The 15784-nt window shown below is 34.4% G+C and overlaps 2 protein-coding genes across 7 annotated transcripts in view; one reads left to right on the top strand and one right to left on the bottom strand.

The window, feature by feature from the left end:
• IMMP2L (inner mitochondrial membrane peptidase subunit 2) overlaps positions 1-15784 on the top strand; it is an 862490-nt gene that overhangs the window by 404198 nt on the left and 442508 nt on the right. The gene's annotated exons all lie outside the window — the stretch shown is intronic.
• LRRN3 (leucine rich repeat neuronal 3) overlaps positions 4405-15784 on the bottom strand; it is a 36011-nt gene continuing 24631 nt past the window's right edge. Inside the window, exon 2 of the mRNA XM_035020934.1 lies at positions 4405-7371. Coding sequence (XP_034876825.1) covers positions 4883-7012 — 2130 coding nt within the window. The 5' untranslated portion in view covers positions 7013-7371 and the 3' untranslated portion in view covers positions 4405-4882. The remainder of the gene's footprint in view (positions 7372-15784) is intronic.

Genomic DNA, 15784 nt, shown 5'->3' with positions numbered 1-15784 from the left:
ATATTTGAATTTATTACTTATTTGAATACCTCAGTTCTCTTAAGAGAAAGTTGTATTGATATATCTCTGATGTATCTAACCCCTTAGTTGGTATTAACTATATGGCTTATTTCAAACATAGCTTTAAGAGCCCTCTGATGTGCATGTAAAGTGAACCAGAATAGTAAATTCAAATCTCTGGGCTTGTCTATTTTCACTAGGAATAAAAAGGAATTGTGTTCTATTTCATATGATCTTCTTACCTGAGCATACTGAATGCTTACTAGTCAATTTAAGAGCAGCTCTGTGATGTCATTAATAAAATGTTTAAGCCAGATTTTGGAAATAATCTATATTTCACTGGAATATTCTTTTTAAAACATTGATCTTTTAATTATTTTTCTTAGGATTGGCTATATGTATTATGACTTTCAGAATGAACTCCGATTTTGTCATTTTATTCCTGTGTATAAATAGTGTTTTTATTTTTCATTTGCTTCAGAGGAATAAGATAAATCAAAGTAGTGGTCACCCTTAATAATAGAGTCCTCACTTTACAAATGAACACACAAAAGCAGCCCCTATTGTATTGAAACCCCAATTAGTTTCTTTTTCCTGAGCTCCATGGTGCTGATTATAGCATTTTGATTCTAGGCATGGTTCTTTCATTCCACTACAATATTGCCATGATCCCAAGCAACGACCTAGTTAACAATGCATTAGTCAGGGTAAAATGATATAAAGTACGGGTTGTAGAACTAAGGGTGAGAATATTACCATCTGAGAAGGTGGTAGAAGAGAAGATCATGGTAGTTTATGACCATTTGGGATGTTCAATATAGTAAACATATCTGGCAAATATACACTTTAAAAAAACTTTTACTTATTTGTTATAATTTGTTATGGGAAGGAGGGGGGAGAGGGAGGAAGTGAGAGGGAGAGATTGAGATTGGATCAAAGAAAATGTAGCCACAATTTAATCACTGTTCATTATTCCCTATCTCCTAGACTGTCAACACTGGGATGAAGCTGAAGATGTTGTTTAATAGTGACATATACAATGAGATTTTTTTTTTTTCTGATACTTGGCGATAGCTGTGAGGATATTTCATTGGAATTCTCCCTTTCTTTAGCAAACACATATTTTTAAACTTTTAGTTGTTTTTATTATTGGCTTTATTTGTTACTTACATATCACTTCTGATTTTTCACATAAAAGACTAATCTATGAAATTTTAAGATTTTCCTTCATAGTAAGTAGACATGCCTCTTGATTTAACCAGTTTAAGGATAGCATTAGGCTGGTATTAGTGTGTGTGTGTTAAGATCAATAATAGATTTGAATTAAGTTCTTATATCAACATATAATAAGTAAGACCTTTTTAGAGCAAGAAAAATCTCTGTGATTTTTTGAGTATTGTTTTCTGTAAAAGTATGGATTGATGCTGGGAAGAATCCTCTAGATAGCATAGTTAACAGATACTTGTGAAAGCAGTGATACATAACCAGCATGTAATCCAGTAGAATATAAGTCCCTTAATGGTGAAAAATGTGTCCTGTTCATTCTGTTTTTCCAGTGAGTAATAGCCATGTGGTAAATATTTATTGAAAGTAACCAAAGAAAATATAGTTAAATAGACTAAGGATTTATAATTTTAAACTTATGCTTTCTGATATGTAATTTTGCTTAAAAACTTTTTATCTAATTAGAATAAAATTTTAAGAAAGGAAACAAGTATCAAAAGATAGATATATGTACCATAAATGGATTTCATTTCTTTCCTAGGCAAAATAGCATATAACTGGCAGCATATTGTTGATTGGCTTTGCTGACAATGACACATTTTGCTTCACATTGTTTTTATACATTATTTGTATTCAACTAGACATGCTTATTTTCAGAAAATTTGAATTTTATTATATAGTATAAATTAGAAAATATATAATTCTTTTAAAGTCATTTTTGTGAAAAATGTTTTTCTCCATACAAGGTGAGAGGATCAGTTGACATTCACAGTGGTATAAACTTTAGAGTTCTATTTTTTATAGGGAAAGCTTGCCATTGCATCTGTATAGTATCACCAAATTGTAAGTTACATACTTTGAGTACTTGGACTAGTGCTTAATTTTATGTGAGGCTTAGAAGGTAACATAGGGAGTATGAAATGCATTCTTGTTATTGAAGCAAGTGTCTTTTTGCTCTCACTTGCAATTTAGATTAAATTTTAAGCAAGTAAGTAGGATCATGATTTGCTTTGAGCATCTGTATTTATTCGGCTGTAACAAAAATACTTCATTTCAGTGTTCACTGTTAGGTGACTATTCAGAGTGCTTATTTGCTACAATTTCTCTAAGAAAAATGTAGCTTGAAATGCACTTTAAGCTCTATGCTATGTTTGTTATAGTCCTTCAGGCAGATAGGTTTAAAAGAAACATACAAGATACCTGAGCAAGTTTTTGCTGACCTATGCAATACCTGCCTCCTAATAGGTCATATTTCAGCGCCTATATTTTTGATAAATGGCCTGGCTTTAAAAAGCTTTGTCCGTGGTGCTGAAACATCTCATGATGTATTAGCATGTCTTACTGATAAATTCTAATGTCAGCCTCTGTGTGATAGTGATTCATCAGGTTGTAAAATTTGTGTTTGGGAAATACACTGAATTAGCAAGTTTCATATTTTGGGTGTGTTAAAATTAACACAGTTTGTCCTTTTGTTTTAAAGAGTTCATAACAATTACCTTCCAGATTGTCAAAAACAGCAGGATTTAATTAGAAACTGTCAAGGCTACCATAAAAGCAAATGTCTATATTAACAAATGAGTTGATATGACTACAGTGCTGGAAATGTTTACAGGCCAGTGACATGTTGATAACATGCAGCATGCTATTGTAAGAAAAGTTAAACACTTGATTATGAACAGGCATAGCAGCAATTAACATGGAAGCCTTGTAGCTTTGTAGAGATAAGTGATTTGCCTATAAAAGGTATGGCTTATTATCTTAGATGGGTTTTTTTAATTGTTTCATGATTTTTTTTGTACACAAATACATGTATTTTGCAGGACTGTAGGTTTTTGTTTGGAAATATGACTTAAAACCCTAAAAGATTTTGGGTTATTTTCTCCAAGTGAGATCTTTATATTTCCTATTTTAGATTCTTTAAATAATTAGTAATGTTTTTTGGCACTTCACTGATTCTCATTTTTTAAGTTGTGTTTTTTAGGTGTCTTAAATATAATCATAGAGAACTACACTTAATCTTTTTCTTTTACTCTATTTTTTTTAAAGATTTATTTATTTGAGAGAAAAAGATAGGGATAGAGAGAGAAAGAGGGAGGGAGAACGTGTGTGTGGTGGGGAGGGGCAGAGGGAGAGAGAAACTTAAGCAGACTCTGCACTGACTTTGGAGCCAATGTGGGACTTGATCTCACGACCCTGAGATCATGACCTGAGCCGAAACCAAGAATCAGATGCTCAATCGATTGTGCCACCCAGATGCCCCTCTTTTACTCTAAATTAGTCTTAGAAGCTTTTTCTTGTATTACCAAAACTTTCCTCTCAAATTTTTATTAAATTTTGGGATTATCTAAATTATGTCATTTTTATATGGGGGTGAACCAAATAAAAGCGATAATTTTATAAAATTGAACCTGCTAAACTTATTCTACTCGTAATCCAATATGTTTAAAGTAAAATTTTAAAATCCTAATCTTGGAAAATCCTAGTCTTCTAAAATTCTAAAATTCATTGTTATCCTGAGGAAAAGAACCATTCAATCTGATCAGAGCAGACTTCAAATCACCAAGTAGGTTAGTTGCTATACAAGTATATAAACCTCCCTCTTTTGGGTTCATGTGAAACATGTTTGGTAGTTAGATTTGCAACACAGAAAATTATTAGATTATTTGCTTATTACTGCAGTGAAGCACATTAAGTGTTCAGAATCACAGAGATTTGAAAATTAGACCTAAATCATAAATCCTACCAAAAATTGGCAATGTTTTCTGCAAAGCAAGCAGCTTACATTTGAGCTACTACTAATTATTAAAATAAAACCTTCAGTTCCTCAGATACTGGATTTACATGTACTTACCAATTAAATCTACTCTAAAACCTTCTTGTTAAGAAAATATTGAAGTGAATACATAATGTCCTTGAGGATTTGTTTCTGTCAATAAAGGGTTAAATAGAGTGTTGTTATTGCCTTTCAATACTGATAAAGTGCTCTAAATTCATTTTTGTGCATTATAAAAATGTAATTACAGAACCCAATAAAAGTGCCTTAGCATTCCAAATTTCATTATAGGAAAACACTTTTAAAAAATGTCATTTAAATGATACCTGGTCAGATGACATTTCCCAGAAATTATTCTTTATTTAGAAACAAAAACAAGACAAAAGCAATTGATTTTAATCCAAAATGTATTTTTTTTCTTATAAAAGAGGCCCACATACTCACTGTGTCTACTCTACAGAATTTGTCCATTTTATTACACCACGTGTCAATTCAAGTTACCTAGTCACTGCAAAAACTCGTGGCTAATATGTGTAATACAACACAGGAGGAGGTATTGCTCAGTTCAACTACTCTTATATACTTAAAAAAAATACAGAAATGTTTTTGTCCACTTTAACTGTAGTCCAGACATAAAAGTTACATGAAAGTTCTAGAAAATGGAATTATTTTATTTGGTTGCCACAGTACCCTTTGAAGCCAGTTAATTAAAATGCTGAACTTGTACATATTTCCCTTGGTCAGGAGCAGCATTGGTGAAGCTTAAACTTCTTTCTAGAAAGCAACATTTTTCTGTTTTTTTTTTTTTTTTTTTTTTTTTTTTTAATTTTTCAAGCACAGCTGCAGTCTTAAGCTTTTCTTTGAAGTAGGTTTAGTTAGTTGTTTTTAGGACGTATTTGTTGGCACACCTATAACAGTTGCTTTCACTTCCAATGCTGTACTTTTTTCTTTGCCTGTTTCCCAGAGGTTGATTAGGGGAGGATAAAGCTCACTGAACGTGAAGGTTGGTTTCTGTAAGTAATTCCTCATATAGCCATGTCCACCATCACAGTTCATGTCTTGAGAGAGGCAACTGAAAAGACATACCACACCAATAATCCCCAGAAAGCCTCCAAGGCAGGCCATAAAGGTTGTGGTGTTACTCTTTTCATATTCCTTTCGATCAGGGTCCAAACCTTTTGTGGTGACATTTACACATTGTTTTCTGGTTTTTTGATAGATGGTGGGGATATCAATACAAATTTTGTACTCAGTTGATGGGTTCAGATGAGTAAGATTATATACCTTGACATCAGATGGTATTCGAGCACTTTGGGCAGCATGGGAATTTTCAGTCTTGACAAAGGCTGTCCACTTAACACTGGATTTGAGAATTTTAGAACTTGCTTTCCAAGACACCAGAACTGAATTGGCCTGAACATCTTTTATTTTAATATTTAAGGATTCATTGTTATCCCGGGGAAAAGAACCATCCACTTTGATCATAACAGACTTCAAGTCTGCACCAACCAGGTTCGTTGCTATACAAGTATACAGACCCCCTTCTGTTGGGGTTATGTCGCTTATATCTAGTGTGCCTTCCGAATGGACGTAGAACTTGTCTTTCAGAGTATTAGGTAAGAGTTTTTGGCCAGAAGGTGTTATCCAGTAGATTTCAGGCTGTGGCTCTGCAGTAGCTCTACAGTGCAAGGAAACATAGCTCCCAGCTTCCAAATCCAGATTAGAAGGGAAGCTCTCAGGAGCTATAAGAGGGAGACAGATTTCCATCATTTCCCTGAAATGCACCTGCCGAACATTTTGGCCTTGGAATTCAGGTGGGTCCACGCAAAATAGTGAGTCTGGCTCCATAAATCGAATGTTGGTTTTGTTCATATTAATCCAACGGATGACACAATCACACCTGATGGGATTGCTGTGTATGCTGATCTCCTTGAGGTTTGGCAGAGACTCAATTGTACCATGGTAAAGGGCACTAAGGGCATTGCTGTTGAGCATGAGTGATTCCAGCTTGGGTAGTCTGAAAAATGCATTTGGGTGAATGTAAGACAACCGTGGGTTGTTTGTAGCTTCTATTTTTCTTAAATCTGGCAGGTTATCCACAGCAAGACTGTCGATGGAAATCAGCTCAGGCATATTATTTATTCCCAACTCTTTTAAGTGTAGCATATTGCTGAAATCACCCCTCCGTATATTATTAATGGGATTTTTATTTAGATCCAAAAATTTGAGGTTTATAGCTTTTTGGAGAGCAACATGGGGCACTTTAATAAGCCTGTTGTCATAAAAAGAGATGCTTTCTAAGTTTTCAAGTCCAACCAAGGCATTATCTGGTATTTCCGTGAGGTTTATACCAGCTATAACCAGGCTGCGGAGATTGATAAGCGGCTTAAAGTTCATGTCTTTGATTCTGATGATTGGATTTTCCCCAATCATAAGAATCTCCAGATTGGGAAGAGCGTCAAACCACTTACTGTTGATCATCTGCAATCTATTTGAATTGAGATGAAGTCGAAGAAGATTATGTAGGCCAATAAAGGCTCCGGGTGAAATTGTAGAAAGCAAGTTGTGATTAATATAGAGTTCTTGTAAGTTGCTCAGACCAGACAGACATTTTTCAGGCAGCTCAGTTAGTTTGTTTTCCTCTAAATACACAGAAAGAAGCTGAGGCATCTTTTTTACATTAATATTGGTGACTGAAGATAAATTGTTTTGAGATAAGTCCAGGCCGGTGAGGTTTACTGGAAAGTCTATGGAGTATTCAATTTTTGCAATATTGTTAGTCTGTAGGAGCAGAATCTGTGTGTCAGCAGGCAATCTGGCTGGGAAATTTAAAAGACCTAAATCATTACAATCCACTGTAGATGCTTCCATATAAATGGATCTGGGTGTAAACCAAGGCCTGATTTCACATGTACATAATTGTGGGCAATCCGTTTTTTTATCTACAGCTTGTACTAGTAGTGTAGTGATAGCGAGGCCAAGTAGCACATGAATTCGGAGTGGCATGTCCTTCATCTTAGCTTTCTTCTTCAGAAATTTAATGGGCCCTTAAGGATTCCACAGTCACTGCTAGGAAGTTCAGTAAGAGTTGATTGATAAGGAAAATAGTTGCCTTTGTCAAATGATGAATGCCATAAAACCGCAGAGTTTTTCTTCATGGATATAAGTGCCGGTGCCCAACTTGTCTTGTCCAGAAATGTCATGCATATTGGAAAAAAGATCACTATCTCCTTTATGATAGAATACTGATACACTTTTTGAAGATGGAGTATGTATAGATGGTCACAGGAAATTGAGCAATTCATTTATTTAAGAGTATAATATTCAAATCCCATGCTTGTTCAGTACTTGCAGGAATAGCAGCATGATGCTGACTGTAATACGGTGGAACATAAAAGAAAAAAGAGAAGAAGAATTAGTCCAAAGGAAAAAAATACCATAATTAAATATCCATTAACTAACTATGATTATCTTACATATAATATTGTTTACAGTTGATTCAGTATGTTTTGATGACTCTGTCCTTGTTGTGACTCTCCTTGGCCCACACATTGGACAGGCTGAGAAATTGAATCTTTAGAAGACTGATGTTATATTAAACATAATGAATATGCTTCCAGAATTTTTCTGTTATTCCCAATCTTTACTTGTTTATACCTGGTCATTTTGTTTATTATATTTGTCATTCTCTTTGACAATTAGAGGGAAAAAGAAGAAAAACCTTTCAATGATGATGGCTTGCTTTTTTCACTTAGAGGAGAAAAATTAAATGCTTATAAGTAAATAATACTGTTCAGTTAAAATCAAATGATTTAGCCTGTGGTTCCTCAGGTTCCCAGGAGACAACATTTAGAAACAAATTCATGTTCATGAAATGAACTAGAAGTAGTGGTATTTAGCTGGATTTCCCATTTTCATTCATGTTTCTTTCCATAGTCTCCTTTATATGAAGTGACTTGAAATTTCCAGTATTTGGAAGAGATTGTCTAACTTGCCATGGATGTGCCTGTATATTGTCATTCTTTACTGAAATTCAGATGAATGTTTGACTGTTTTATTTTTCCCTGAAAATAACTTAGATTCCATTAGTCACTAACAGTGAAAAAGTAACTTTATTACATCAGTAAAACAGGCACTTAAGTATTCCTTCTTTTAAATGGATACTGATGTCTTTATCACATAAAAATAAGCAATCCAAAATCAAGTTGCAGTTTTGATATGTGCTGTATTTTAAAATACCACACTACTTTTAGATATATACTCCGTCAGTTGGACTGCTGGTGAGCTCTTCCTGCAAATGTCCAGGACAGCTGGAGCCAGCCTGGACTCTTCATTCTGGGGCTTTTTGCCTCCCAGCAATAGTGGTCTGCTGAATGATCATTTTGTAAATACTGTTGACTCGTTCTAAGATAAGATGGGTGTTTCAAGGACAGGGATGAATATATTTGGAGAAGTAGTCTCTACAGAGAGAGAGAGAAACATTTTTTTAAGCAAAAAAAAATTGTTTTTCAAATTCATAAAAAATTTACAGCTCAAAGTCACACCTAATTTTCCTCACATCCTTTAAGGGATGTGATTTTTTTTTTTTTTAAGGTTTTATTTTGAAGTAATCTCTGCACTCAACGTGGGGCTCAAACTCATAAACCCAAGGTCAGGAGTCACATGCTCTACTGACTGAGCCAGCCAGGTGCCCTGAGACTGTAATTTTATCTAAAATCTGGATCATGAAGTTCAGATAACTACTAATTATCTTGAATTAAGGGTGTTTTCTTTTTTCATTACTTCATCTGTTTGCTGATCTAAAATTCTACTTTTTAATTAAAATTTTTTATTTTTAATTGATGTATAGTTGACATACAATATTATATTCATTTTAGGCATGCAACAATAGTGATTCAACAGTTATATACATAACAAAATGCTCACCATAAGTGTAGTTATCATCTGTTGCCATACTCAGTTATTACAGTATTATTGACTATATTCCTTATGCTGTACTTTTCGTCTCTATGACTTACTGATTTTATAACTGGAAGTTCATACCTCTTAATTCCTTTCACTTATTTCACCCATGTCCCCACTCCGCTCTCCTCCGGCAACCACCAGTGTATTCTCTGTACCTATGAGTCTATTTGTGTTTTTTTGTTGTTCATTTGTTCTGCTTTTTGGATTCCACATATAAGTGAAATCATATGATATCTGTCTTTCTCTGTGTGACTTACTTCACTTAGCACAATACCTTCTAGGTCTATCCATGTTGTTTGCAAATGGCAAGATTCCATTATTTTTTTATGGCTGAGTCCTTTTTTGTTGTTGTTTTATTTTAAACTGGACCTTCTGGCTATCATTCCTAATCTCTTTTAAGTAGACTCTGAGTCCCTTGAGGAGAGAATCTAATACAGTTCCTTCTTCACTGAAGATCCCTGATAAATCCTTGGCCCATAGGACCCTCCACAATCTGCAGTCTCTCTTCTCTTTCTGTATGTTTGTCCTCATCTTCTGCCACTCTGCCTGCAGCCTTCCCTCTGTCAGCAGAGCTCTGGGTACCTCATCTTCTCTCTGCCTGGAATTCCTGGTTCTTTGTTGTGAGTTAACTCCTACTGTTTTGTCAAACCTCAGTTCAAGCACCACCTCTCCGTGAAGCCTTCTGTATAAGCCCTTCCCTCCCGCTCTACCTGACTGCCCTCCACAGTGATCCCATGGCCCTAGCACACACCTCCGTCAGAATATTTACTTGATTCTCTGCCTCACCAGCTATTCATCTCCTTGAGATCCTGAGGCCTGCCTGCCTTTCCATTCCCAGCTCCTGGGCATGGTAATTAGAATGTAGTAGATTCTGCAGGAATGTTTTGAATGAAAGGATAAATGAATTATATTAATAAATGTATATGTTCATCTTCTCTACATATAATTTAAGCAAGTCAATCTGTTTAATTTACTGATTTCAATATTCAGCTGCTTTAACTTGCATAAATCTATTACACAGAATGCATGTTGCCTATATTACTAAAATCCAAAGACTAAACTTGAGTATAATCCAAAGGAACATTAGACTTTAAAGAAGAGTCAATCTAATATTATGTCTGCAGTTTATTCCTTAATTTATTCAGTCAGTATTTAATGAGTACCTTCTGTGTTCCAGTTACTGGGTTAATAGCTAGAGGATAAAAAAGACCTGGACATGTTCTCCTCCCTCCTTAAGTTTTTAGTTTGGAGGGAAAAGCACAAGTAAACAGATGGTTACAATTCACTGTACAGCGGATATGGGAGCACATAGGAAGGATACCTGAATACAACTAAAATAGAAATCTACTTTCTCTTTCTTCCCAAAGTGAACAAACAGCCTAAGGTACAAGGTACAAAATATATTTCTGCATGTTCCCATAAATCAGTCAGTTGAGAACTAAGAAAGCATAACTTCTGCCAATTAATCAGTTAAATCAACTTCCTCCAGTTGGGCAAAGAGAGGCCTATATCCCTATGTTAACCAGAGGACTAGAAATATTTAAGATGAAACCTTCTTTTGGGGGGGCATTAACCTAATAATACCACTTTTGAGTTTGAAATTATTCTTCTCTTTTCTTAAATTTATATCTTTGTTTAATTAGAAACTCTTTTCTGACCTCATTTCATTATTTATATAGCCATATGCCAGGAACAACCACATTTGAACTAGATTTATTCTGGAAGCTTTTGAAAATAAGGAGAGTTGTGATAGTAGTGAGCAAGTTCAAATTTTATTTCTCCAGATCTGTAGGAATAAATTGTCAGTAAGAGAAGCACAATGGAAGATGTGGAAATTTTGCCTTTCTTCATTGTAATATTGATTTTTTCCCTCATGTCTTTGGAAATGATTATGATGCTTTCACTAATGGACTCTTTGGCATAGATTGTTTGCAATATAGTAAGGCAGTAATAATATCTTATATCTTAGTGCTTTATGGTTTTCAAAGCCTTTTCTTATTCATTGTTTATTTTATGTTAATAATGACCTTGTGGGGTTGGCTGAGAGGTAACTTTAATCCCCCTCCTTTTTTTATGTAAGGGTATTTGAGACCCATCAGATAATAAATGAGGGGCACACAGCTAATAAATGAGGGGTGACAGTAGAACCCAGGTTTTGTCTTTGGGCTTAGCATCTCTTTCTAATAATCCACACTGCATGCATATGTAGAGAAGAGATGAAATAATTTTAACAAAAGGGTATTTCTCAGCAGAGCTGTCATTACCTTGGTCTTTGGCTTTTCAAGTTTGGAAAATTAATTTTATCAATCTACTAATAAGTGACTAGTGTGCGGTTCACACTAACCAAACTCACAAGGGACGAAACCAAAATGCCAGTACATTACAATGAGAAATATGACTGTCAGGAGAATACAAATCCCTGAATCTGCTGGTCAATCAATGCTGTAGCTTCATTAAAAAAAAAAAAATGTAGTTTGAAATACAAATTATGTATCTGCAATTTGCTTGTGAACATAGAATCAGAAGATAAGTCAGATAAGCGTTCTTAATTACCATAGTCATCAGAAATGATAATTTGACATAACTGTTTTAGTAAAAATTGTATTATCACAGGAACCAGACCTCTTGAGTCTCATGGCCCTAGGCACAATTTTAGCCCCCAAGCCCCTGTGCCTGGAGACTTTTCCTGGATTCATTCTTGGTCACGTCTCATCTGTGTCTTAATCATTTCTTTATATTTCTTTTTTCCCCTTACTGAATATAAAATTATCAGACATTAGATTATTACTAGACATTAGATTATTAGATTATCCTCTTATCAGACATGAGATTATTCGATTATTATTCCCTCCCTAGATTATGAGATTATATTATTAGGGTCTGTGTTCAATTTACTATTGATTTGATTATGTCAGCACATTTGATTGGTTGTTTAGTACCCTGCCCAGTACCTCCAGCGTAGGGGTCATTAAACAAATATGTGCAAAATAATAACTCACCAATGTGTCTTTCTATAATTTGTATTGGACGATAGCATATGGAATAGTGATGAAAATGGGTGTTTTTTTTCTTTCTAAGTAACTACCAGTAAGCAACACAGCTGGAACAGAATAAAGAGAAACAGATACACCCCCAGATTCTTACAGATTTTTTTCTTATTGTCTGATGGTTAAAAAGTAGAAATATCACGGTTGTACTACAAAGCATTCACTAGCAAAACAGAAAAACGGTTCGCTTTATAGGCAACGATTTAAAAACATGGCTGTTCTTTAAAGCCACATTTTAGCTTTACTGCTGAGAAAATGGTTTCTGCTGTTGTCCATTTTGGGATTTGAGCTAAATAATTATAATGGTGGTATTGATTTTAGGAGAGATTTTCACTTGTTTTTATATGTATCTGTATAAAAATTTTTAAAAATATTAAGCTAATCATATCCCTTAAAAATAAATTGACCAATTTAATCCTATTTTCATTTTTTGTGAATATTAATACCATGGACCCTCTCACTTTTATCCTACCTCTCCCCCATCTTTCCCTCTCCCACTTTTCCTTCTTGAATGCATTGAAAAAAATAATAAACTTTAAAAAAAATATTTTCAAGCTTAGAAAACTTGCATCTCATAATTATTGATATACTTCCATAATTTCCCATGCTCCATCAATATGCTGGGAAATTTTTTTCTTCTAAAATAAGAGTAGGAAAATTGTATTTCAAAAAAATCAGTATTTCAATTTGAGTTTTGAAAGTTTTAGGACCATTGCTTGCTCTGGAGCTAGCATAGGAACTGGAACATAAGTCTTCAATAAATATTATATTATGAATGGGTGGATGTAAAGTAGATAACATGTAGGCAAAGTATCCTACTTTTCTTCCTTAAAATATAGTAAATAATTGGGGCACCTGGGTGGCTCAGTTGGTTAAGTGTCTGCCTCCAGCTCAGGTCATGATCCCGGGGTCCTGGGATCGAGTCCTGCATCGGTCTCCTTGCTCAGGGGGGAGTCTGCTTCTCCCTCTCCTTCTGCTCCTCCCCACTGCACATGCTTTCTTTCTCTCAAATAAATAAAAAACCTTTAAAAAAAATATAGTAAATAAGCCATATAAACTATTGTTACTAACAGTGTATATTGTTACTAACATAGTATGCATTATCATTAACTGATTCCCCTTTTTTTGGCTGAACATTCATATATATGGTCCTATTCTTAGGAGCTAAGAAACAACTCATAATTAACAATTTGCTTTTCAGTTTTTTTTTTTTTAATGCAAAATATTTTAGAAGGCCTTTTTTGTACCTTCTTTTAGTTTTAAACACAACTGAACCTTTATTATATATTAAAGCAAAATAGTTGAATATTATAAGAGGTCAGAAGATATTGTTAATGACACGTTACCAGGAATAAAAACTGACATCTCAGAGAAATGTATTATGTAAAGCTTCTTTTAAATGACTTGAACGAATGAGTCCTACAAGTTCAACGTCAGCCCTCATTAGAACTTATCATTTATCTACTCTTTCATTCATTCTTTCATTTGTCTTTCCCTAAATATTTGCTGAGGGCCTATTCCATCAGTCACTGTGCTTTCATTTGTAATCTCATAAGATTTGTGAAAACTTTAAAAATTAAAGATTATTTTTCATTGACAGAATATAACTTAACAGTTAAGGCTTTTGTGTGGGGGAGTGGCTCGGAAGATCTTTTTAAAAAAGTTTTAAAAGCATTTTAAGATGTGGAATTTTCGTTCAACCCAGCCCTTTGTGCTGTTTGAATTTTTTTTCACAGTATCTTCCACTTTTCTTATTGGCTTCCCCAGGTAGATTTTGCCTGATAGAGAGTCAAAGTCCTAAAACATTTTATGTTTCAAATTATACATACAATATATGTATACATACAATGTATGTACAATATACAATATAGGTACAATTATACTCTGGCCAGCAGCATGAAACTTGACAGTTTAGGATATTGAGAGAAAGAAATTTTAAGACTTCTCAAATCTTACAATATTTTTAATGCCTGTGGATACTCATTATAACTTGATATTTCTTGAATCTAAAAATAGAAATTGTTTCTAGACATAATTATATGTGGAAACTTTTAGGGCAAAAGCTTCCTTTTCCTTGGTCAAAAGGTTCTTTTTTCCTTAGCTTCATCTGTTTTTCATCACTTAAGAAACGTTATTGAACGACTACATTTTGGCAGGCACTGTTGTCGATGCTGGAGAGTCAGCAATAAATCAGATGCAGTATCTACTCACCAAGTTCGCAGTTATCGAAGGTGTGGATAGCAAAGGATGCCGTACAACAGATTTGACACAATATAAGTATATGCACTTCTCTGTGGATGTACCAAGGAGGAGATGCTTAGTTCTGGCCATCTCACAGAAGCAGCCTGGCAAGTTCTGTGTTCTGTCACGATGCTGATTGAAAAAATCAACTGTGAAGTATACTTTGGAAACGTGGGGGGAAGAAGATTTAAAATCCACTATCTTTCAGATGAATTTTTACAATGCTAAAGCTTAAGAACAAAGCATGCCTTCATCCCTGTACCTCATTATGTGTATTATAAAGACTACAGAGTCTGAAGAAGAGAAACATTTGGATATTTAAGTTCAAAAATTGGTGAAGATAGGAAGTTGCCATGGCTACATTAAAGCCCAGTTTTTCCTTTTCTTCTATAGCAAATTGCTAGCTAAGTTCATTTGTGTAAGGAACTTAAATTCTATTTTCCCATTATCTGACTTTATATTCCTTTGTTGTAAGACTCAATCTTTCTTCAATTCTAATTGAAGGTTCCATATCCCAAAAGTGTTGAATTACACTAAATGCATTCCTGTAAAATGGTATTCGTTTTTCCTTGACAAATATTTATTTTCCAGTTTTTCAAAACTAATTAATTGTTTGAATTTGTAGGTCAACTTCCAGAAAGTAGATAATGCTAACTAGAATAGTTTAATGAATATTATCTTATAGGATTTATCTGTTAAAAAAATAGGAAGAAAATTTGCTTTGTGATATGAAATATGTATGGGTCAGGTTTACTAGATGATTTTATAATTGTGGACAGGACATCTTACTTTCCTGTACCTCAAGTTATGGATCATTAAAATCTAGAAATTGGTTATATGATAGTCAAGGTTCCTTCCCATTCTAAAAGGTGTATACTTCTCTGTGAACATGAAAGGTTTTTAAAAAGATGTCTAAAAGATAGTTGTGGGTAAACTGACTTAATTCAATTTAAACCTTTGTATATAACTGATTGCAAGTTTACATTCAGTACTGCAGGCTTATGTCATTAACGCATTAGGGTCAGTGAACTTTAGTCATGAGGTTTTTTAAACACTGTCTGATTAATTACCTGGAGTTATTCCTATTTCATTTCATGTTTATATCTACACAGTAATAAATGAAGAAGAGAGTTACTTTAGTCATCAAATTAAGGCATGCTAACCACTGGGTAAGTAAATCGCCTGGATTAGGTCCCTTGATTGAAAAATGTGTTGTCAGTAACTATTAATATTGACATATATACAATATAACCATTATGATTATTTGCTAAATTGAAAGCTAGGGTTTTTTTTTTTTTTTTTTAAGATTATTTATGTGAGAGTGAGAAAGAGAGAGAGTGAGAAAGAGAGCAAGCACAAGCCAGGGGAGGGGAAGTGGGAGAGGGAGAAGCAGACTCCCTGCTGAGCAGGGAGCCCCATGTGGGGCTTGATGCAGAGCTCGATCCCAGGACCCTGGGATCATGATCTGAGCCAGAGGCAGATGCTTAAGCAACTGAACCATCCAGGTGCCCAGAAAGATAGGGTTTTTTGATAC

This window comes from Mirounga leonina, unplaced genomic scaffold (genome assembly GCF_011800145.1).
Source record: "Mirounga leonina isolate KUSES-001 unplaced genomic scaffold, KU_Mleo_1.0 Mir_174, whole genome shotgun sequence".
Taxonomy (NCBI): domain Eukaryota; kingdom Metazoa; phylum Chordata; class Mammalia; order Carnivora; family Phocidae; genus Mirounga; species Mirounga leonina.
This window is presented reverse-complemented; position numbering and strand designations above follow the sequence as displayed.